Source organism: Rhinoderma darwinii, chromosome 1, assembly GCF_050947455.1.
Source record: "Rhinoderma darwinii isolate aRhiDar2 chromosome 1, aRhiDar2.hap1, whole genome shotgun sequence".
NCBI lineage: Eukaryota > Metazoa > Chordata > Amphibia > Anura > Rhinodermatidae > Rhinoderma > Rhinoderma darwinii.
In genome coordinates, this window is record NC_134687.1 from 523,338,881 (window position 1) to 523,365,025 (window position 26,145).

General features: G+C 40.0%; 1 protein-coding gene across 2 annotated transcripts in view; it reads right to left on the bottom strand.

The window, feature by feature from the left end:
- FER (FER tyrosine kinase) overlaps window positions 1–26,145 on the bottom strand; it is a 391,744-nt gene that overhangs the window by 313,436 nt on the left and 52,163 nt on the right. For both annotated transcript variants that reach the window (XM_075836781.1, XM_075836789.1), the window contains exons 4-5: window positions 19,651–19,927; window positions 8,874–9,047 (exon numbers count right to left, since the gene is read on the bottom strand). In XM_075836781.1, the coding sequence (XP_075692896.1) occupies window positions 8,874–9,047; window positions 19,651–19,857 (381 nt within the window). In that variant the 5' untranslated portion in view covers window positions 19,858–19,927. The remainder of the gene's footprint in view (window positions 1–8,873; window positions 9,048–19,650; window positions 19,928–26,145) is intronic.

A 26,145-nucleotide genomic window follows, 5' to 3' on the forward strand; every position in this document is an offset into this window, starting at 1 on the left:
TAGCTTGGACTTTTACGGACGCAGCGATACCAATTTTGTGTATTTTTTTAGTTTTTTTTACATTACTTTAGAGGAAAAATGTGAAAAGGGTTTATTTTTGGACTTTAAATATTTATTACATTTTTTCCACTAATAATAACTATTTACTTTTGTTTTTACATATTTTATTAGTCCCCATAGGAGACTTGAACCAGCAATCGTTAGATCACTGGTAGAATACACTGCAATACTAATATATTGCAGTATATTGTCATTTTTACAGGCTCCTGTAACAGCGTGATCGCTGTTTCTGTCCGTTAGCCCCGGGTATCAGCTGTAATACACAGCTGACCCCCGCAGCGTAAGGCGCGGGCTCAGCGCGTAAGACGCTCCATATATCACACACCACGACATGCTATTAAGTCATGGTGCGCGAAGGATTTAATGCGCAGCGGATGGTGCAGTGAAAATTACAATTTTCCACTGATGTGCCATTTTAGTGCACTATATGTTGTGCCCAGTTTGTGCCACAAATACCACATAAAATATTAACCTGGTTCTCCCGGGTATGGCGATGCCATATCGGTGGACGTAAACGGCTGTTTGGGCACGCTGTAGGGCTCAGAAGGGAGGGACGCCATTTGGCTTTGGGAGCGCAGATTTTGCTTGGAAGTAGCTCTGGCGTTTTGCTGGTATTTCAGTTTATAATGTGGGGGAACATGTAGGCTGGGCAGAGTACATCAGGGCATAATAAGAGGGTATAACAATGGGGTAAATAAATAATAATCCACAGATATGTGGCCAGTGTCGCACTTATAAATTGAACCCGATCCTATCCGCTTTTGGAACGCTCTGCACATTTTGCATCGCCATAATCTGGGAGCCGGAACTTTTTTTATTTTTTCACCACCGGAGCCGTGTGAGGGCTTATTTGTTGCGGGACAATCTGTAATTTTCATTGGTACCATTTTGGGGTACATGCGATTTTGTTGATCACATTTTATGCCATTTTTCGGCAAGCCAGGTGACCAAAAACCATAAATTCTGACAATGATTTTTATTTATTTTTGACGGTGTTTACCCTGGGCTATAAATGACCATTATACTTTATTCTGCAGGTCGGTACGATTACGGCGATACCATATGTATATAGTTTTTTTTATGTTTTGCAGTGTTTGCGCAATAAAATAACTTATTTAGAATTTAAATTATTTTTAGTGTCACTATATTCTGAGAGCCGTAACTTTTTTATTTTTCAGTCAAAAAAGCTGTGTAAGGGCTTATTTTTTGCGGGACGGGTTGTAGTTTTAATTAGTACTATTTTGGCGTACATGCTACTTTTTGATCACTTTTTATTGCATATTTTGGGAGGGGTGGTGACCAAAAAATAGTGATTCTGGCATTGTTTTTAGTTTATTTTTTTTGCGGTGTTCACCGTGCGGGAAAAATAATATTATAGTTTTATAGTTGGGGTCATTACGAACGCGGTGATACCAAATATGTGTACTTTTTTTAAAATGTTCATTTTTTTCCTATAATAAAAGACTTATTATAGGGAAAAAAAGCAGTTCTTGTTTATATAACTTATAACTTTGATTTTTACACTTTTTTTAAAACATTTTTATTCTTTTTTTTACTTTTTTCACTTGTCCCACTAGGGGACACTTAGACTTGCAGCTCTGATCGCTGCTGGAATACATTACACTACACACGTAGTGTAATGCATTCCAACTGTCAGTGTGACGTCACAGTCACACTGACAGGAAGCCTACGACGACCACCCTCCGGCTGGTCCTCATAGGCTTCTGTACATGGCAGCCCGGAAGCCATTGTCCGGCGTCCGGTTGCCATGGGTACCATCGCCAGCCCCCATGACTTCACATGGGGGCTGCCGATCAGCGCTTAACACCTTAATTGTGGCGTTCAAAATCGAACGCCGCAATTAAGGGGTTAACTGCCGAAATCAGCGGCGATGGGCCGCTGATCAGCAATGGGGAATGCAGGGCAGACACCCTGCACAGTTAACCGCCGCTGCGGTGTAGCGCCGCGCGGAGGTTAACTGTCAAAGCACTGAGGTAACTGCACGTCGAGGTACGCGAAGTTACTGCCCACCTCAACGTGCAGTTAAGTCAAGGTGCGGGAAGGGGTTAAGTGGAAGTGAAAAGCCATTATTCTTAATGTCTTGGAGCAACTGTATCTTTCTGCACCTACAACCAGCACAATAAGGGTAAGTTCACATGTAGCGTAAACACTGCAGATTTTACACAACAAATTTAATTGCAGAAAATCTGAAGCATAATACAGTAGTAGCTGAGTGGATGAGATTTGAACAAATCCCATCCACAAGCTGCATAAATAAGCATAAGAGGCTCAGAAATTGACCTGCAGTGCAGTTTTCTTAACCCGCAGCATGTCAATTGAATTTGCGTAATCACTGCTTTTCTGTTGCCAGTTTTCCCCATTGAACTCAATGGGAGGTAAAACCCACAATAAATAGCAAACGTTGCGATTTATACGCAATAACCGCAATTGAGGAAAAAAAATCTTATACTTAACCAGAATTCTGTGCTTCTTCGTACAGGCCAGCCTCCTGGGATGACGTTTTATCCCACGTGACAGCTGCAGCCAATTTGGTGCCAGAATTTCCTGCGGCCGCCAGGGCGCATACGTTAAGTACCATTACACAGCGTATCCGCCCTGTGTGAACATAGCCTAATAGTAGCTACCTTACAGTGTGCTCAGCAAGAGAAAAGTACTACTAAATACAGAATGTAAGTGAATCATAGTCAAACAGCATAGGCAATAGTGAAAATTAGACATCTAGTGTTAGATGAGATGATAAGCAAGAATGCTGAAACAAACTTGGAAGTCTATGAAGATGTACAACACAGCGTTACCTAGAGCATTCTCTATATACATAAACTGCTATGGGGAAACGAATACTACACGAGGGCTTAAATTCCTAGAGAATTGGTCGCAGAAATAAATACTGATTCTCTTTCAGTCAGCAATGTCACCTCAAGTTAAACTTTAATGCACAATGTTTCAGAATTTACAAAGCCTAAATGCGGAAGTAAAAGTGAAAAAGGGGAAATATTAGCAAGTTAAAAGTGTACGTTAAACTTGGGGGAATTTGCTGAAATGTCTATAGGAGCTGGATGGAAAGCCATACCCGGAGGTCTCTGAATGTGAGGATTGGAAATTAACAGTTATGGACTGGTATTACATTTACTCAGTAATGATCTGGATCATCTGTCATTTCAGTGCCATTTTACCTGGGACAATTCTTGTTACAAGTGCTTGTTATTGTTCGAATATTAAAGGGACAATTTAAAATATTTTTGGCACATTTCTGCAGTATATATTTCTTCATTTTGTCAGGTCTATCCACGTAAAAACAAACGTATTGAATACTGCAGTATTCACACGCGGATGTGCAAACTCCACTGCGGTCCATCAAAAAATAAATGTAATTTTACGCTCTACAGTAAAGTAGAATGTTATGAACTCATCATGACTAGAAGGTGTGGGTTCAGGTTAATCAAATTTGCCATGAATATATTGTTTTACAGCAGACTCTTAACTCCAAACATAAGTGGCAGCCTGCGCCCTGCTGACAGAATATAAATTCCCTGTAAGTTTATTCTTCAAACACTTTGGAAAAAAAAAAAAAGGGGCAAAGGTCGCAATTTGCAACTTTTGACCGTTCGATACATCGGGCACAGCAGCCCAAGACTTATTAGAATTTACGTCAAGAAACCGGCGTAATTATAGTCGAAATCAACGTCAGCTCGTAGCTGTGCTTTGCCCCATACCTTGCCAGCAGACAAATAATTATAATAATAATTAAATTAGGAAGAAATAAAAAGAAAAAAAACAAAAAGCACTCATCTCGTTTCTTTTCCCTTCTGGGTCCCCTCAGTATGACGAAGCTGTTACACTGTACTAAGGCCCTGACGCTGCTCGGCAAACTGCGCTGGAATGCAGAGGGTGGAGCGATGAGGGGATAATGTTTTTTATTTATTTATTTTAATGGCAAAAAGGGCGCATAGCTGGCCGAAAGTTGCGACAAGTTTATTAACCCCTTCAGGACTGAGCCTGTTTTGGCCTTCAGGACGAAGCCGATTTTTCAAATCTGACATGTGTCACTTTATGTGGTAATAACTCCGGAATGCTTTTACCTATCCAAGCGATTCTGAGATTGTTTTCTCGTGACATATTGTACTTTATGTTAGTGAAAAAATTTGGTTGATAAATTCAATATTTATTCGCGAAAAACACCAAGATTTGGAGAAAATTTGCAAAAATTAGCATTTTTCTCAATTTAAATGTATCTGCTTGTAAAACAGATAGTAATACCACACAAAATAGCTACTAGTTAACATCCCCCATATGTCTACTTTATGTTGGCATCGTTTTTTGAACATTCTTTTATTTTTCTAGGACGTTACAAGACTTAGAACTTTAGCAGCGATTTCTCATATTTTCAAGAAAATTTCAAAAGGCGATTTTTACAAGGACCAATTCAGTTCTGAAGTGGCTTTGAGGGCCTTATATATTAGAAAGTCCCCATAAATCACCCCATTTTGAAAACTGCACCCCTCAAAGTATTCAAAACAGCATTCAGAAAGTGTATTAACCCTTTAGGCGTTTCACAGGAATTAAAGCAAAGTAGAGGTGAAAGTTACAAATTTCATTTTTTTTTTACAAAATTCATTTGTAATACATTTTTTTCTATACCACAGAAGGTTTTACCCGAGAAATGTAACTTATTATTTATTGCCCAGATCTGCAGTTTTTAGAAATACCCCACATGTGGCCCTAGTGCGGTCATGCACTGAAACACCGGACTCCGAAGAAAAGGAGCACCTAGTGGATTTTGGGGCCTCCTTTTTTTTTAGCATATATTTTAGGTACCATGTCAGGTTTGAAGAGGTCTTGTGGGGCCAAAACAATAAAGACGCCCAAAAGTGACCTCATTTTGGAAACTACACCCCTCAGGGAATTTATCTAGGGGTATAATTAGCATTTTGAACCCACAGTTTCTTTGCTAAATTTATTTGAATTAGTTTGTGAAGATGAAAATCTACTTTTTTTCTGAAAAAACGTAGACATTTTTTATTTTTTCAAGGAATAAAAGAGAAAAAACACCCCAACATATGTAAAGCAATTTCTCCTGATTATAGCAATACCCCATATGTGGTAATAAACTGCTGTTTGGACCCACAGCAGGACTCAGAAGGGAAGGAGCACCATTTGGATTTTGAAATTCTGATTTTGCTGGAACAGTTTTCAGTGCCGTGTCACATTTGAATTGCACTGGAGGGAACAAAATAGTGGAAACCCATGAAAAGTGACCCCATTTTGGAAACTACACTCATCAAGGAATTTTTCTAGGGGTAAAGTTAGCATTTTGACCCCACGGTTGTTTTGCTGAATTCATTGGAATTATTCTGTAAAGGTAAAAATCAACTTTTTTTCTGAAAAAAGGTAGCCATTTTTAATTTTTACAAGGAATAAAGGATAAAAATCACCCCAACATTCGTAAAACAATTTCTCCCGATTACGGAAATATGCCATATGTGGTAATAAACTGCTGTTTGGACCCACAGCAAGGCTTAGAATGGAAGGAGCGCTATTTGGCTTTTGGAGCTCAAATTTTGCTGAAATGGTTTTTGGGTGCCATGTCACATTTGCAAAGCCCCTGAGAGGCCAAAACAGTGGAAACCCCCCAAAAGTGGAAATTACACCACTTAAAGAATCTATCTAGGGATATAGTGGGCATTTAGACCCCACAAGTCTATTGCAGGATTTATTAAATTAGGCCATGAAAATGAATATCAACATTTCTTCCACTAAAATATTGCATTTTTTTCAATTTCACAAAGGATAAAGGGAAAAAAGCTGCCCAACATTTGTGAAGCAATTTCTCCCGAGTACGGCTATACCCCACGTGTGGTCATAAATGGTTTTTCATTAGAAAGTAATTAACCCTTTCTGGACTGATCCATTTTTTTCTTTTCCTTTTTAGTTTTTTCCTCCCCGCGTTCCAAGAGCCACAACTTTTTTATTTTTCAGTCAATAGAGCGGTATGAGGGCTTATTTATTGAGGGACGAGTGGTCGTTTTTATTGGTACCATTTTTTGGTACATACAACTTTTTGAGCACTTTTTATTACATTTTTAGGTAGAGCGAAGGTGACCAAAAAAACAGCGATTTTGCCGTTTTAAATTCTTTCTTTTTCACGTGAGACGCTCCATACATCACCCCCCACACTAAGACATACTATGTTGTGGTGCGCGAAGGGGTTAATGTGCAGCGCATGGTGCAGAGTGAAAATTACAATTTTCCACTCATATGCAATTTTAGTGTACTATATGTTATGCCCAGTTTGTGCCACTGAAGACAAATACGTCATAAAATATTAACCGGGTTCTCCCGGGTATGGCGATGCCATATCTGTGGACGTAAACTGGTGTTTGGGCACGCTGCAGGGCTCAGAAGGGAGGGACGCCATTTGGCTTTTGGGGCGCATATGTAGTTTGGTAGTTCTGTTTGGGGTTTTACTGGTGTTTCAGTTTATAATGTGGGGGCATTTTTATCTGTGCGGGGTACATCAGGGTACTTGTTATCTGTGCGGGGTACATCAGGGTACTTGTTATCTGTGCGGGGTACATCAGGGCATAATAAGAGGGTATAATAATGCAGTAAATAAATAATAATCCGCAGATATGTGGCCGGTGTCGCACTGATAAATGGCGCCCGATCTTATTCGCTTTTGGACACTGCACATTTTGCATCGCCATATTCTGGGAGCCAGAATTATTTTATTTTTTTCTCCACCGGAGCTGTGTGAGGGTTTATTCGTTGCGGGACAATCTGTAGTTTTCATTGGTACCATTTTAGGTACCAGAAATTTTTTTGATCACGTTTTATTCAATTTTTTGGCAAGCAAGGTGACCAAAAACCATCAATTCTGACAATGTTTTTTATTCGTTTTTTTATGGCCTTCACCCTGGGCTATAAATTACCATTATACTTTATTCTGCGGGTCGATACGATTACAGCGATACCAGATGTATATAATTTTTTTATGTTTTGCAGCGTTTGTGCAATAAAATCACTTATTTATAAAATAAATTATTTTTTGTGTCACCATATTCTGAGAGCCATAACTTTTTATTTTTCAGTCAAAAAAGCTGTGTAAGGGCTTCTTTTTTGCGGGACGGGTTGTAGTTTGTATTGGTACCATTTTGGCGTTCATGCGAATTTTTGATCACTTTTTATTGTATATTTTGGGAGGGGTGGTGACCAAAAAATTGTGATTCGGGCACTGTTTTTCGTTTATTTTTTTCGCGGTGTTCACCGTGCGGGAAAAATAATATTACAGTTTTATAGTTGGGGTCGTTACGAACGCGGCGATACCAAATATGTGTACTTTTTTTAACATGTTCATTTTTTTCCTATAATAAAAGACTTATTATAGGAAAAAAAAGCAGTTCTTGTTTATATAACTTATAACTTTGATTTTTACACTTTTTAAAAACATTTTTATTATCTTTTTTCACTTGTCCCACTAGGGGACACTTAGACTTGCAGCTCTGATCGCTGCTGGAGTACATTACACTACACACGTAGTGTAATGCATTCCAACTGTCATTGTGACGTGACAGTCACACTGACAGGAAGCATCGGAGGACCGGCCGGAGGCTGATCCTCCGAGGCTTCCGTACATGGCAACCCGGAGGTCATTGTCTGGCCTCTGGTTGCCATGATAAGGATCGCCAGCCCCCGCAAATACATGTGGGGGGCTGCCGATCCGCTGTAAACCTCTTCGATGTGGTGATCGCAATCGACCACCGCATCGAAGGGGTTAATTGCCGATTTCAGCGGCGACAGGCCGCTGATCGGCAACAGGGAGAGCAGGGCTGACACCCTGCACAGTTAACCGCCGCTGCGGTGTAGCGCCGCATGGCGGTTAACTGTTAAAGCGCGGGCGTAACTGTACGTCCAGGTGCGCGAAGTTACTGCTCACCTGGACGTACAGTTACGCCAAGGTGTGGGAAGGGGTTAAGAGGTATTCGCCTTTTAATAAATGTGCCGGATCTTACTCTAACTTTCTTACTATTAAGAGTGGTGTATGAAACACCGGTCTTAATACCATAGAGTACTACAGTAGCTTTTTATCTATTTCCCTAACAAATTAGTGAACCTAGATTTCTTTGCAGAAGCAGCTAATAAGCTGCAGAGGGCTACCAAGGAAGGTCCTTACCCTGGATGTTGAAACACAGAACATATCATGAATCTAATGAGACATTATAAATATCCAATGGCTTGCAAAATCTGCTTATCCAACATCACTGTCATTCTAGGTGTACCTTACTCTTATTTTGTTTTCCATACAGCCATATTCTTGTTACACGTCAAAACATTTAACTATAAAGAATTCAACACAACATAACTGATCATGAAGAGATAATGAATTAAAGGAGCATTCCCATCTTATAAAGTGATGGCCTATCGCTAGAATATGCCATCACTTTAGGATCAGTGAGTGTTTGACTTCTGGTACCCCCACTGATACTGAGAAAGAAGAGGCTGCAGTGCTGGTTTAGTGCTGTGTCCCCACTATTTTTGCCTGAACAGCTGCGACCCGGCCATCTGCTGTGCAGGGAACTGCAGTGAAGCATTCAAGTGAATGTGGCCAGAAGCACTACTGTGCAGGGGAAAAAAAATCAACACTGTGTCCCCTTCATTCTCAGAATCATAAGGGTACCAGAGGTCGACCCCCATAAATTATATAGTTTTGGCATATCCTAGCGACATACTATAACTTTATAAAATGAGAACAATCCTGTAACAAACAAAAAAAAAACAAGACCATGCCAACAAACCTTGTACAACTCTGCCTCGATCTGCTGGTGAATACTGTTGTAACTCTTTTTCACTTGCTGCTTGTCTTTGATCATGACATTGAGGCGGTGGAGAGGACCTGCATTGAGCTCTTCTGCATGACTTTTCATTATCTTACTCAACTGTTCCGTCTGATGGACCATGTGCAGCCATGACTATAATTTAAGAAACAAATCCCAAAACATTATTACGAGACAGTTATTAAATGGCTTTTATGTAAATGATTATTCAGCAGATTTTGATGTTTACTTTTTGGTTGTTTAACCTCTTGCGTACCTCCGCCGCAATAGTACGGGACACGTCGCTTATTGAAGCGGACCTGCGCCGTACTATTGCGGAGCAGGAATAAAAGGTCACTATGTGAAATCACATAGTGATAAAGAGACGGCAGCTATCATTGATAGCTGACCGCCTCTGTTGTCGGGACCAATCGGCATGCTCCCATGCCGGTGACTGGTCAGTCTTTAGAGACAGACCAATCACAGCCGTCTAGGACATAGGAAACAGGAGAAAGCTCCTGCCATCGTCTCGGATGTCCTCATTTCTGTGAGATCTGTGAGGAAATCAGAGAAAGAAAGAGAGCGTTCCTACAAATATCATATTTAGTTCCCATCAGCCCTCCGTACTAACAATAGAATACATATAATAATCCACTTTAGTGCCAATTAGGGCCCACCAGCCCTGTTTAGTGCCCAAAAACCCCCTTTAGTGCTCACCATCAGCCCATTATAGTGCCCATCAGCCCTCTGTAGTAACAATCAAATATATATAATAATTTTCATTAGTTCCCATCAGTATATAAGCCCCCTTTAGGCCCCATCAGCCATCTTTACTGCCCATCCTTTAGAGTCTACCAGCACCTTTTATCGTCCACGAGCACCTTTTACTGCCCACCCTTTAGTACTGCTATAGTCCACCAGCACCCATTACTGCCCAACCTTTAGTGACGCTATAGTGTCTGCCAGCACCCTTTAGTGTACACCAGCACCATTTACTGATCACCCTTTAGTGCCCAACAGCACTAGTTCAACCTCATCCACTACTACCATATATTTGAGTAATAGTTTTGTGAGGCTCTTTTTTTTTTTGTTTTATCTTCATCAAAAAAAATACAAAAAAATAAGTTTTAGTAATTTAGGTTAGCTTAATAATTTATTAGTAATTTTGTGTGCTACTTTTGCACGTCACAGTTTCCTTGCCAGGGTTCTAATTGTGTCTTCATAATAAAGGACAAAAAAAAAATAATCCTAATTCAGGAATTTAGTATTGCACGTCAGGGTTAGCGCAGCTTTATTACACACCCATAACGTCTCGTCTATTTAGCATGGGAGGTGGCATATGCCATTTTATGTTCGTATACCGAAAACGCCAGTGAGGGTGAATCTGAGTTTTTGTTCTCCTCCACTGATGACGAGGAACCCCCTTAGAAACGAAGCTCAAGTGACCCCAGCACGAGTGTGAAAGTGATTAAAATTAAATGTTTAAATGACTCCATCTTGCATAGACTATATATTACATGGTGGTGGCCATTTTGGATGTTGGAATCCATCTTGTCGCCTGAGGGAGCCATTTTAAGATTAATAGGTTAGGTTTGATATAAAAAGCTAAAATATATCCGTGAGCATTGTCTGAAACAATTCTATGTTGAATGTTTTTATTATTCTTGTAATGAGCTGATCGTCCTTGTGTCTGGAAGAATGACATTGTTTACCATAAGGGAGGGGGTGAGCCTTGAAGAAGGGCTTTGTTTAAATGATTTAATGTTGTGCCATCTTATCTGCTGTCCCCATTCTCTAGTGACATAAGAAGTAGAGACAAATTAACTTGTAGGGACCTTGAGGGGTGAAGAATCATTATAATGCATTGAAATATTGGCTGAATCAGAGTCATTATCATATTGTAGATGATTGGCTGAAATCAAAGCCCACACCTTTCCGGTCATCATACTTCTATATTTGTTTGGATCAATAAAGATCAGAGAAGGATTTTGAGCATACAAGCATGATCTCGTGTCATCTTTTCTCTCAGAAATATATATACCGTTCACCTATGAATTGGAAACTGGATAAATCACTGGAGGGCGGGTATCGGTTGACATAACCAACACACTTTTCAGTCCAATATATATTTTGGCCCATGATTGCGTTAATGAGTGACCCCATATGGCTACCGCCTACCTCTTACTCACCTGAAATTCCTGAGTTTACCTCTGCCCTGGCATAAAAATAAATCCAACTGACTTTCAAGAAATAGATTTTTTTTAATGGTTTTTTTTCTGATACTTTAGCTAACCTCATGGTTGTGCAAACAAATTCATATGCACAACGATCCTTAGCCAAAAATCCGACATCCCATTATGCCAGAACCCAAACCTGGCATCGAACCAATCCAAATGAAATTGCAACCTTCTGGGGGATATTGCTTAACATGGGCCTTCTAAAAAAAACAAAAAAACAACTATAAAATCATATTGGTCCACAGATATGTTGTATGATACACCTATATTCCCATGCTGTGATGCCTCGAAAACGTTTTGAGGCCCTTTTAAAGCTTTTACGTTTTACAGACAATGAGCAGTGCCCACCCCCAGATCATCCAAATTTTGATAGGCTGTTCAAAATTAGGCCCATCATCACATATTTGAATTTGGTTTTTGCAGAAGTTTATGTCCCTGAAAAAAACATAGCCATTGACGAATCATTAGTCCATTTCAAGGGAAGGCTTCATATCAGTCAATATGTGCCAAACAAGAGAGCCAGATATGGCATAAAAATATATAAACTGGACGAGAGCCAGTCTGGATACACACACTCCTTTCGTGTGTATGAGGGGAAAGGCACACAGATTAATCCCCCAGAGTGCCCCCCAGTTCTTGGCACAAGCGGTAAAATAGTGTAGGACCTGTTGCATCCTCTGATGGATACGGGGTACCACCTATATCTCGACAATTTCTACACTAGCGTTCCGCTTTTTAAGTGCCTTGTTGAAAGGAAAACACTGGCCTGCACGCAGGAATCTAAAAAACTTCCAAAGCCTTTTCTTGCTGAAAAACTGTCAGTTGGCGAAACCAGAGCATGATACGATGAAAATTTGCTCCTGGTAAAATTCAGGGACAAAAAAAAAAAAGGAGGTCCTCATGCTCCCCACAATCCATGACAATACCACAAACCCAGTTTCAGTGCATGGAACAAGCACCACTATTTCAATGCCTGTATGCATACAGGCCTACAACAAACATATGGGAGGGGTGGATTTGGGAGATCAATTAATGAAGACATACTGTGCCATGCGAAAGACAAAAGTATGGTACAATAAACGGTCAGTATATTTAATTGAAATGGCCCTCCTCAATTCTTTTATTTTGTACCGAAGTGCTGGCAATCTTTCTAGGTACCTCGAGTACCTTGAAAAAGTTATTAAAAAATTAATTTTTAAAGAACAAAGGAAGGAGCGAGTAGAAGGGCTTCAGGAAGTGAGGCAAGTAGAATTGTCCCTGGCCAGCACTTGCCAAGTGAAGTACCCCATGGGAAAAAGAGCCATCCACAAAAACGATGTCGCGTGTGCTCGAAGAGGGGTTTCCGAAAGGATACGATATATCAATGCACCACTTGCCCCTCCAAACCAGGGCTTTGCATGAAAGAATGTTTCAGAATTTACCATTCTTCAAAAGGATTACAAATTTTTTTTCATGTGTTTTGCCATTTTCAGGATGTCCATATAAACGTCATCTTAAATTTTATGTCACCTGCATTTAAAAATTGCCCACTTGTGCACCAATTGGATATATAAAAACAAAAAAAACATTATACCCCTAGATGAATACCACCATGGTGGCCCAAAATCACCCAAGCAAAAACTAGGCCTTGAAGAGCCTCATGGTACACCTTCACTTCTGGGCCCCGCCGTGTGCCTGTACAATAAAAAAAAGGTCACATAAAGTATCAATGAACACCGGAAAAAAAGCTGAATTAATTGTGAGTTCTTTTTTTCCCTATTGGTGCTTGATACATCCCTAAAATGTTTCAAACTCACAAGTCCGTAAAATAAATAAAAAATAAGATTCTAACAATTTTGTTTTCATTCCAAATTTCTCACTATACCCCTAGATGAATACCTTGAGGGGTGTAGTATCCTAAATGGGGTCACGTCTTGGGAGTTTCCACTATATTTGTACCTCATGGGCTCTGAAAACACAATACGGCACCTGAAAAATATTCCAGTAGAATCTGTGATCGAAAACCAAATGGTGCTCCTTCCTTTCTGACCCTTGCCGTGTGCTCATATAGCAGTTTACAACCACATATAGGGTATTGCTGTAATCAAGAGAAAATGGGTAACAAATCGAGCACTGCTCTTTCTCCTATTACCCCTTGTACAAATGAAAAGTTTTGGGCTAAATCGACGTTTTAATCGGAAAAAATTCAATTTTTCATTTTCACGGCTTAATGTTTATGACTTCTATGAAACACCTGTGAAGTCCAAATGCTCACTACACCACTAAATAAAATCCTCAAGGGGTGTCGTTTCCAAAATGGGGTCACTTCTTGGGGGTTTCCACTGTACGAATACCTCAGGGGCTCTTCAAATGCAACATGGCGCCTGAAAACCATTCCAGCAAAATCTGTGCTCCAAAAGCCAAATTACGCTCCTTCCGCTCTGAGCCCTGCCATGTGCTCAAACAGCAGTTTATTACCACATATGGGGTATTGCCGTAACCAGGCGAAAACGCTTTACAAATGCTGGGGTGCTATTTCTCCTTTATTCCTTGAAAAAATTTGAAAATTCTATGTTTTTTCAGAAAAATTTCGATTTTCATCTTCACAGACTAATCCAATAAATTCAGCAAAAAAAACCTGTGGGGTCAAACTGCTAACTATACACTTAGAAAAATTCCTTAAGGGGTGTAGTTTCCAAAATGGGGTCACTTTTATGGGGTTTCCACTCTTTTGGTCCCTCTAGTGCGTTGCAAACGTAACATGCCACCGAAAACCATTGCAGCAAAATCTGCGCTCCAAAATCCAAATGGTGCTCCTTTCTTTCTAAGCCCCGCCGTGGGTCTAAAATGCAGTTTATGAAAACATATGGGGTATTGCCGTAATCAGGAGAAATTGCTTTACAAATGTTGGGGTGCTTTTTCTCATTTATTCCTTGTCAAATTTAGAAAATTCTATGTTTTTTTCATAAACAAAAAACCTGTGGGGTCAAAAATCTAACTACACTTCTAGAAACATTCCTTGAGGGGTGTAGTTTCCAAAATGGGGTCACTTTTGGGGGGTTTCCATTGTTTTGACACCACAAGACCTCTTCAAACCTGACATGGGGTCTAAACTATATCCTGAAGAAAAAAAAAAAGGAGGCCCCAAAATCCACTAGCTGCACCTTTGCTTCTGAGGCCTGTGTTTTAGTCCATAAGCACACTAGGGCCACATGTGGGATATTTCTAAAAACTGCAGAATCTGGACAATAAATATGGAGTTGCATTTCTTGGGAAAAACGTTCTGTGGTACAGAGAAGAATGCATTACAAATTTAATTCCTGTGAAACTCCTAAAGGGTTAAAACACTTTCTGAATGCGATTTTCAATACTTTGAGGGGTGCAGTTTTTATAATGGCATGTTTTATGGGGGTTTCAAATATATGGGCCCCTCAAAAACACTTCAGTTTCTTGAAAATGTGAGAAATTGCTGCTAAAGTTCTAAGCCTTGTAACATCCTAGAAAAATAAAATGACGTTCAAAAAACAATGCAAACAAAGTAGACATATGGTAAATATTAAATAGTAACGATTGTGTGTGGTATAACGATCTGTTTTACAAGCAGATACATTTAAATTTAGAAAAAAAAAAATCCAAATTTTTTGCAAATTTTGATGTTTGATGTTTTTCACAAATAAGCAATGAATTTATCGACCAAATTTTTCCGCTAACATATAGTACAATATGTCACGAAAAAACATATCTCAGAATCGCTTGGATGTGTAAAAGCATTCCCAAGTTATTACCACATAAAGTGACACGTCAGATTTGAAAAAATGGGTCTGGTCCTTAAGGCCAAAATGAGCTTGGTTCTCAAGGGGTTAATTTTAACAAAAGTACAGTAAAATAGTTTACGGTAATACATGACACCACCAAAAGTCTTGGCATAAACGGCACATGTAAAGCCAGCCTAAGGCTACATGACAGCACACAAATTACAGGATATCTCGACGCAACATTTTTCCTATGGAGATAAAGTAGCAAGCAACACAATCAGATTTGGTGCAAGTATCGCAAGGCTTTTTTTTTCCATAGTGAAATATTTTACTTTGAAAAATGCAGGCGTTGTCGTATCACGCTAGCTAAACATTATTAAAAAAAATGCAAAAACATATTTACACAAATAAATGTATTCTTTTTTTATCTTTCATTTTTTCTTCGCTTTTGTTAAAAATTCAGTAAAACAAATTAAAAGAACAACAATTACTTTAACCCCTTCAGTACCCAGCCTGTTTTGGCCTTCAGGACACAGCCGATTTTTTCAAATCGGACAAGTGTTATTTTATGTAATAACATCGGAATGCTTTTACCTATGCAAGCGATTGAGATTGTTTTCTCGTGACGAGTTGTACTTTATGTTAGTGAAAAAATTTGGTCGATGACTTCGGTATTTATTTCTGAAAACACCAAAATTTTAGAAAAAATTTGCAAAAATTAGCATTTTTTTAAATTTAAACGTATATGCTTGAAAAACAGATAGTAATACCACGCAACATAGTCACTTGTTAACATTTCCTATATGTCTACTTTATGTTTGCATCGTTTTTTGAACGTTCTTTTATTGTTCTAGGATGTTACAAGCATTAGAACTTTAGCAGCAATTTCTCATATTTTAAAGAAAATTTCAAAAGGCCATTTTATCAGGGACCAGTACAGTTCTGAAGTGGCTTTGAGGGCCTTATTCATTAGAAAAACCCCAGAAGTCATCCTATTTTGAAAACTGCACCCCTCAAGGTATTCGAATCAGCATTCACAAAGTGTTTTAACCCTTTAGGCGTTTCACATGAATTAAAGCAAAGTAGAGGTGAAATCTACAAATTTTATTTTTTTTGCCGAAATTCATTTCTAATACATTTTTTTTTTTTGTAACACAGAATTGACCCCATTTTGGAACTTACACCTCTGAAGGAATTTATCTAGGGGTATAGTTCGCATTTTGACCACATGGGTTTTTCGCTAAATATATTGGAATTAGTCTGTAAAAATGAAAATCTACTGTTTTTCTGAAAAAAACTGAATTTTTTAATATTTACAAGGAACGACGAAGAAAATGCACCCCAACATTTGTAAAGCAATGTCTCCCGATTACGGCAATACCCCATATGTGGTAATAAACTGCTGATTGGACCCACAGCAGAGCTCAGAAGGGAAGGAGAGCCTTTTGGATTTTGGAGCACAGATTTTGCTGTAATGTCGCTTTTGCAACGCCCTGGAGGGACCAAAAACAGTGGAAACCACCAAAGCTACCCCATTTTGGAAACACCCCTCAAGGAATTTTTCTAGGAGTATAGTGAGCATTTAGACCCAACGGGTCTTTTGCAGAATTTATTAGAATTGGGCTGCAAAAATGAATATCACAATTTTTTTCCACTAAAATGTTGAATGCTCACATTTTCACAAGGGATAAAGGAGAAAAAAAAAAAAAAAACTATTTTTGTAAAGCAATTTCTCCCGAGTACGTAAATACCCCATATGTGGTCATAAATGTTTTCATTAGAAATGAATTAATCCTTTCAGGACTGATCCATTTTTTGCTTTCTTATTTTCGTTTTTCACTCCGCGCCTTCCATGAGCCATAACTTTTTTATTTTTCCTTCAATAGAGTGGTGTGAGGGCTTATTTCTTGCGGGGGGAGCTGTAGTTTCTATTGACACCTTTTAAAGTGCCATAAAATGTACTGGGAAACTGAAAAAAAATTATATGCGGGCTGATAAGAAAAAAATCTGATTCCAATTTTTGGGGTTTTCGTTTTTACAGCTTTCGCTGGGCGGGAAAAACGAAAAATTTTCTTTATTCTGCCGCTCAATACAATTACGATGATACCAAATTTATATAGTTTTTTTTATATTATACTACTTTTACAAAGAAAAATCGAATTGTTAAAATAAAAATTGTTTTGTTTCACCACATTCTGAGAACCGTAACTTTTTTATTTTTCGGTTGATTGAGCAGTGGGAGGTCTTATTTTTTGCGGGACGAGCTGTAGTTTTTATTGGTACCATTTTTTGGTACATAAAAAGTGATCCAAAATTTGCATTACATTTTTTTTTTAGAGCTAAAGTGACAAATTATTTAAGTTTTTTACGGTGTCCACAGTGCGAGTTAAAAAATTGTATATTGTAATAGTTCGGCCTTTTACGGACGTAGCGATACCAAGTTTGTTTATTTTTTTACATTACTTTAGAAGAAAAATGGGAAAAGGGTTTTTCTTAACTTTTTTCTCTCTCACTACTAATAACTTTAATTCTTCTACACAATATATTAGTTCCCTTAGGGGACTTGAACCAGCAATCATTGGATCGCTGGTACAATATACTGCAATACTAACGTATTGCAATATATTGTTATTTTTACAGGCTTCTGTAACCGCACGATCGCTGTTCCTGTCCGTTAGTCCTGGGTGTCAGCTGTAATACACAGCTGACACCCGCAGCGTATTGAGCGGGCTCAGCGCGTGAGCCCGCTCCATACATCAACTCCCGCACCATGACGTGCTATTAAGTCATAGTGCGCAAAGGGATTAATGCACAGCGGATGGTGTGAATATTGCAATTTTCCACTGATATGCCATTTTAGAGCATAATATGTCGTGCCCAGTTTGTGCCACTGAAGGCAAATACCTCATAAAACGTTAAGCGGGTTCTCCCGGGTATGGCGATGCCATATATGTGGGCGCAAACTGCTGTTTGGCCACGCTGCAGGGCTCAGAAGGGAGGGAGCGCCATTTTGCTTATGGAATGCAGATTTTGCTTGGTAATAGTTCTGCTTTGGGGTTTTACTGGTGTTTCAGTTTATATTGTGGGGGCATATGTAGGCTGGGCAGGGTACATCATGGCATAATACGAGGGTATAATAATGCGGTAAATAAATGATAATCCATAGATATGTGGCCTGAATCACACTGATAAATGGCGCCCGATCTTATCTGATTTTGGAATACTCTGCACATTTTGCATTGCCATATTCTGAAAGCCAGAACTTTTTAATTTTTTCACCACCGGAGCTGTGTGGGGGCTTATTTGTTGCTGGACAATCTGTACTTTTCATTGGTACCATTTTGAGGTACATGCGATTTTTTTGATCACTTTTTATTTAATTTTTTTGCAAGCCGGGTGACCAAAAACAAGCAATTTTGACAATGTTTTTTTAGTTTCTTTTTTGCAGCGTTCACCGTGTGCTATAAAAGGACAGTTCTACTTTATGCTGCAGGTCGATACGATTACAGCGATACCATATGTATATAGATTTTTTTATGTTTTGCAGCGTTTGCGCAATAAAATCATTTTTTATAAAATTATTTATTTTCTGTGTCACCATATTCGAAGAGCCGTAACTTTTTAAATTTTTAGTCAAAAAAGCTGTGTAAGGGCTTTTTGATAGTTTGGGTCGTTACAAATGCGGCGATACCAAATATGTGTACTTTTTTTTAATGTGTACTTTTTTTTCCTATAATGAAAGTCTTATGATAGGAAAAAAAGCATTTTTTGTTTATAGAACTTATAACTTTTATTGTTACACTTTTTTTTAAAACATTTTTATTACTTTTTTTACTTGTCCCACTAGGGGACATTTAGACTTGCAGCTTTGATCGCTGCTAGAGTACATTACACTACCTACGTAGTTGTAATGTGTTCTAACTGTCATGGCTCCCCCGAGGCTTCCGTACATGGCAACCCGGAGGTCATTGTCTGGCCTCGGATTGCCACGACAAGCATCGACAGCCCCCACAATCACTTCGTGGGGGCTGCCTATGTGCTTCAAACCCCTTAAATGCGGAAAACGCAAACTGTCGCCGCATCTTTGGGGTTAATTGCCAAAATCAGACTGGAGTGTCAGCTGTCGGGGACAGCTGACCTCCCGGTTCCCGGACACTGTCCGTTTAGACCGTGTGCGCTGGGAGCTACTCCGCAACTGTACGTCCTGATGCGGGAAGAAAGCCCTCTGCAGGAGGTACAGTTGCAGGTGCAGCGTGTGAAGAGGTTAAAGGGCTATGTAAATCGGAAGTCGCCAAATGGTGAAAATAAAAAGGGAAAAATGCTTCTAGGTATTAACCTCTTAATTAAAGGACGCGGCCTAGTTTGGGCCTTAAAGAGACAGTCACCTCTAAAAGCCTCCTAATCTACAGTAATCCGTACATACCTTAAATTACGCTGATTCCGATCTGCAATTTTCATCTGTCTACTCCCTTGCATTCCCCCCGATGTAAGACACATATAATAGATGTTTTAAAGAAAAACAGCAGAACTGTAAGATTATGACTAACCAGGTTGGTTGTCTTGCTTTGCCTAGCCAATATACAGGTTATATAATTATTAGAGTTTCATAAGAAGTCAAACTTTGATCACCATAGAACCCATATTACTACCATGTAAAACCAGCCTCATTCTTACCTTGGGTGCCTATAGTACATTCAAATACCCAATGCCCCGTGTGGTTCTACAGACCTAAACTTGAATTACCATAGAAATAATATTACTGCCATTTGAAGCCAGCCTTAGCCTTACCTTAGATACACTGCTAATGTAATCAAGCTGAGGAGCACTTTCCTTATCAACTTGGTTGCAAAGATTCTGCAGAGTAGAAGCATAATCCTTATCACTTTTAATTCTTAAAGCCATGAATTTCTTCACAGTTTCCAGGAGACGTAGCTCCCAATCTTGAAGCTTTAGTAAAGCATCATGCGAAAATTTAAGATCCTTGCCAAACCCCATCTTCACCAAGGCACTTAGGGGGTCTGGTCTTTACGGAGAAATGTCTTTATGTCAGCACATGCCCGGACGTCTGAAAGAAAACGAAACATCATAGTTACAATGTGGTAGAACTAGAAGTGTTTTACATACAGCACACGTGTTAATTTTCTGTGAGTAACCATAAAACCAAGGAAAATGCAGAAGCTTATTTGCAAAGTGGTAAGGCATTTCACAGACAGTAAAACCTGTATTACACAATATAGCTAACTATAGATTCAGGATGTAATGCAAAGTTCTAATCATACTCCTTTATATGTAAAGAACAGCAAACACCTTAGCAATACAACCACCGCAGCCCCTTCTTTCTGCTAATTGGTGGGGGTATCGGGGTCAAATGTGCTTTTACACCAGCCAAGTCTGGCCAGAGCAACGAGCGCCGATCAACAAGACAGCTCGTTGACCGGCGCTCATTTTCTCCTTTCACGAGGAGCTAGTATGGGGACTAGCGCTCATTACTCCAATGGCTCGGCCCATACATTTCCTTCATGTTTACACAGGAAGATGTGCTGCGGACAACGATAATATTTTACACATTTAAAACTATATGATCATCTGCTGATGGTTGCCTTGTTTACACTGAGCAATTATCGGGAACCAAAGTTTGAACGCTCGTTTGCCCGATAATTGGCCAGTGTAAAACTGCCTTAACCCCTTCGCGCTCAGCGACGTACTATTCCGTCTCGCTAACCAATACGTTTGCGCTCAGCGACGGAATAGTACGTCGCGGGAGTAACGGCCATTTCGGCCGTCCTCCCGACACATACAGGAGCTGTGACAGCTGCAGTCTCCTACACCGGGGACCGATCGCTGTGTCCCCGCTGATTAACCCCTGAAAAGCCGTGTTCAATAGTGATCACGGCTTTCTAGGGATTAAGCTAAAATCGCCAGCCTGCTACGCGATAGCGGCTGGCGATGGTGACTATGGCAACCGGACACCAAAAAATGGCGTCCGGCTCGGCCATCGACGGAAGCCTAGTGGGTGCTGACGAAGTCAGGACCCACTATGCTTGCTGTCAGTTAGTAGCTGACAGCTCTAATACACTGCACTATGCATGTAGTGCAGTGTATTAGAATAGCGATCAGGGCCTCCTGCCCTCATGTCCCCTAGTGGGACAAAGTAATAAAGTAAAAAAAAAGTTAAAAAAAGTTGTGTAAAAATAAGAAAATAAAAGTTTTAAAAGTAATAAAAGTAAAAATCCCCCCTTTTCCCATATCAGTCCTTTATTATTAATAAAAATACATATACAAACAAATAAACTATACATAATTGGTATCGCCGCGTCCGTAACGGCCTGAACTACAAAATTATTTTGTTATTTATCCCGCGCGGTGAACCCCGTAAAAGAAAATAAGAATAAACCTTACCAGAATCACAATTGTTGGTACAATTGCATGTACCTAAAAATGGTACTGATGGAAACTACAGTTCGTTACGCAAAAAATAAATCCTCGCACGGCTTTATTGATGGAAAAATAAAAACGTTATGGCTCTGAGAATAAGGTAACACAAAAAGTGAATGATTTTTTACAAAATGTATTTTATTGTGCAAACGCCATAGGACATAAAAAAAAACTATAAACATCTGGTATCACCGTAATCGTATCGCCCCGCAGAATAAAGTGAATATGTAATCTATAGCGCACGGTGAACGCTGTAAAAAAAAATAAAATCTAATGAAAAAACAATAGTAGAATTGCTGTCTTTTAGTCACCACGCCACCTAAAAATAGAATAAAAACTGATCAAAAAGTCACATGCACCCCATGAAAACTGCAATGAATTCCTCAAGGGGTCTAGTTTCCAAAATAGGGTCACTTTTGGGGGTTTTGCACTGTTTTGGTACCACAAGACCTCTTCAAACCGGACATGGTGCCTAATAAAAAAAAATGGAGGCCTCAAAATCCACTAGGTGCTCCTTTGCTTCGGAGGCCGGTGCTTCAGTCCATTTCCACACTAGGGCCACATGTGGGATATTTCTCAAAACTGCAGAATCTGGGTAATAAGTATTAAGTTCCGTTTCCCTGATAAAACCTTTTGTGTTATAAAAAAAATGGTATAAAAAGGATTTTCTGACAAAAAACAAAAAATGTAAATTTCACCTCTACTTTGCTCTAAATTTCTGTGAAACACCTAAAGGGTTCATAAACTTTCTAAATGCTGTTGTGAATACTTTGAGAGGGTCTAGTTTCTAAAATGGGGCGTTTCATAGGGGTTTCTAATATATGGGCCCCTCAAAGCAACTTCAGAACTGAACTGTAACCTAAAAAAATTAATAAATTAGGCAATACTTCGCTTCTTACATTATACTGATAATGAGCCGTGCCCACCCCGAGATGACCCCAGTTTTGACCGTTTGTATAAACGGAGACCCCTATTAGACCGTTTCAGTGCCCGGTTTTCCTAACCATTCACCCCCGAGAAGTGTATTTCTATTGATGAGTCCTTGGTAGATTTTAAAGGGAGGCTTCAATTCCGCCAGTACCTGCCGGGTAAGAAGAGAAGGTATGGCGTGAAGATGTATAAGCTGCGAGAGTGCATCAGGGTATACCTACAAATTTAGGATATATAAAGGGAAGGACACCAGTATTCAACCCCCATAATGCCCCCCCCCCCTTACTGGGAGTTAATGCAAAAATTGTGTGGAATTTGGTGCACCAACTGCTGGACCAGGGTTACCACCTCTACCTGGATAATTTTTATACCAGCGTCCCACTCTCTTCAACTGCCTCGCTTCCAGTCCTGCGGCATGCGGCACTGCTGGAAGAAACCTGAGAGGCCTCCCTAAGACTCTGCTTGGGAAAACAAGAAGGGGCGAGAGCAGGGCACAATCTAGCAGCAACATATTGTGTGTCAAGTACAAGGACAAGAGAGATGTCCTTGTATTAACAACAACAATACATGGCCACACCAGTACCCATGTACCTGTACGAGGTACCAGTACAGGAGACCCACAAACCAGACTGCATCCTGGACTACAATAGGTACATGGGAGGGGTGGACTTGTCAGATCAAGTCCTGAAGCCCTACAGCGCCATGCGGTGTGGTATAAGAAGCTGGCCGTGCACATCATACAGATGGCATTGTACAATGCGTACGTGCTACAGGCCGGAGGGGAACTTTCCTGGAATTTCAAGAGGTGGTTATCAAGAACCTAATCTTTAGGGACCAGGAAGGGGGGGGCACCCAGTACTTCTGGAAGCGGGGCCACACGCATCGTACCAGGGTAACACTTTCCAGGAGAAGTTCCCCAAACTGGCAGGAAGGGAAAAAGTCAAAAGAGGTGCAAAGTCTGCTATAAGAGGGGGATAAGGGAGGACACAATATATCAATGTAAGGTGTGTCCCGAAAAACCAGAGCTCTATATGAAAGAGTGTTTTAAAATTTATCACACATCCCTTGGTTTATAATTTACCCCAATTTTACTTACCCTGATGCACTCCGCACAGCTTATCCCCCCTCGTCTTTCCCCTCTGGGCCCTGCTGTGTGCCTAGGCAGCTGATAACAGCCACATGTAGGGTATTGCCATACCCGGGAGAACCCACATTACAGTTTATGGGTTGTATGTCTCCTGTCAAAATGCTCACTACACCTCTAGATGAATGCCTTAAGGGTGTAGTTTTTAAAACGGGGTCACTTCTTGCGGGTTTCAACTGTACTGGTACCTCAGGGGCTTCTGCATACATGACTTCGCACCAGAAAATCTCCAGTAGGCCAAATGGTGGTCCTTTCCTTCTGAGCCCTCCTATGTGCCCAAACGGAAGTTTATCACCACAAACGGGGTATTGCTGCACTCAGGACAAATTGCGCAACAGAATGGGGTATTTTATTTCTTGTGAAAATAAGAAATTTTCAGCCAAAACTACATATTATTGGAAAAAATTAATTTTGTTTTAATTCCCAGCCCAATTCAAATAAGTTCTGTGAAGAAACTATGGTGTCTAAATGGTCACATTACCCATAAATGAATTCCTTGAGGGGTGTAGTTTCCAAAATGGGGTCACTTCTGGTGGGTTTCCATTGCTTTGATACCTCTGGGGCTCTGCAAATGCGACATGGCACCCAAAAACCAATCCAGCAAGATCTGGACTCCAACAAACACATAGAGCTCCTTTCATTCTGAGCCCTCCCATGGGCCCAAACGGCAGTTTATCACCACAAATGGGGTATTGCTGCACTAAGGACAAATTGGGCAACAAAATGGGGTATTTTGTTCCCTGTGAAAATAAGAAATTTTGATCACAAATGACATCAAATGACAGGCCAATTCAAATAGGTGCTGTAAAAAAACTGTGCGGTCAAAATGGTAACAACAACCATAAATGAATTCCTTGAAGGGTGTAGTTTCCAAAATGGGGTCACTATTGGGCGATTCCTACTGTTTTGGCACCTCGAACACCTCTTCAAACCTGGCATGCTGGCTAAAATATATTCTAATAAAAAAAAAAGAGGCCTCAAAATGCAATAGGTGCTTCTTTGCTTCTGGGGCTTGTGTTTTAGTCCAGCGCAGTAGAGACACATGTGGGACATTTCTAAAAACTGCAGAATCTGAACAATACATATTTAGTAGTATTTCTCTGGTAAAACCTTCTTTGTTACAGAATATTTTTTTCATAAAATTGAAATTCAGCAAGAAAAATGAAATTTGCAAATTTCACCTCCACTTTGCTTTAATTCTTGTGAAATGCCTGAAGGGTTAAAAAAAACTTTCTAAATGGTGTTTTGAATACTATGAGGGGCCTAATATTTAAAATGGGGGGTTTTATCAGGGTTTCTAATACATAGGCCCCTCAAAGCCACTTCAGAACTGAAGAGGTACCTTAAAAAAAAGGCTTTTGAATTTTTTTTAAAAATATGAGAAATTGCTGTTTATGTTCTAAGCCTTACAACGCCCAAGAAAAATAAAAGAATGTTCAAAAAACGATGCCAATCTAAAGTAGACATATGGGAAATGTGAACTAGTAACTATTTTGGGTGGTCTGTTTTACAAGCAGATGCATTTAAACTCTGAAAAATGCTATTTTTTCAAAATTTTCTCTAAATTTAGCAATTTTTCACCAACAAACACTGAATATATCGACCACATTTTACCACGAACATGTAGACCAATGTGTCACGAGAAAACAATCTCAGAATCGCTTGGATAGGTTTAAGCATTCCGACGTTATTACCACAAAGTGAAATATGTCAGATTTGAAAAATGGGCTCTGAGCCTTAAAGAGGCTCTGTCACCAGATTTTGCAACCCCTATCTGCTATTGCAGCAGATCGGCGCTGCAATGTACATTACAGTAACGTTTTTATTTTTAAAAAACGAGCATTTTTGGCCAAGTTATGACCATTTTTGTATTTATGCAAATGAGGCTTGCTAAAGTCCAACTGGGCGTGTTTACAGTAAAAGACCAACTGGGCGTGTATTATGTGTGTTACATCTGGGCGTGTTTACTTCTTTTACTAGCTGGGCGTTCTGACGAGAAGTATCATCCACTTCTCTTCAGAACGCCCAGCTTCTGGCAGTGCAGACACAGCGTGTTCTCGAGAGATCACGCTGTGTCGTCACTCACTTCCTGCCCCAGGTCCTGCATCATGTCGGACGAGCGAGGAAACATCGGCACCAGAGGCTACAGTTGATTCTGCAGCAGCATCGGCGTTTGCAGGTAAGTCGATGTAGCTACTTACCTGCAAACGCTGATGCTGCTGCAAAATCAACTGTAGCCTCTGGTGCCGACAGGATGCAGGACCTGGGGCAGGAAGTGAGTGACGTCACAGCGTGATCTCTCGAGAACACGCTGTGTGTCTGCACTGCCAGAAGCTGGGTGTTAACGAACAGAAGTGGATGATGCTGATTCATCAGCATCATACACTCCCATTCCTAACGCCCAGCTAGTAAAAGAAGTAAAAACGCCCCGATGTACACACATAATACACGCCCAGTTGTACTTTTACTGTAAACACGCCCAGTTGTACTTTTGCAAGCCTCATTTGCATAAATACAAAAATGGTCATAACTTGGCCAAAAATGCTCGTTTTTTAAAAATAAAAACGTTACTGTAATCTACATTGCAGCGCCTATCTGCTGCAATAGCAGATAGGGGTTGCAAAATCTGGTGACAGAGCCTCTTTAAGGCCAAAACTAGGCTGCGTCCTTAAGGGGTTAAAGAGGCTCTGTCACCACATTATAAATGCCCCATCTTCTAAATTATATGATCGCCGCTGTAATGTAGATTACAGCACTGTTTTTTATGAACGATT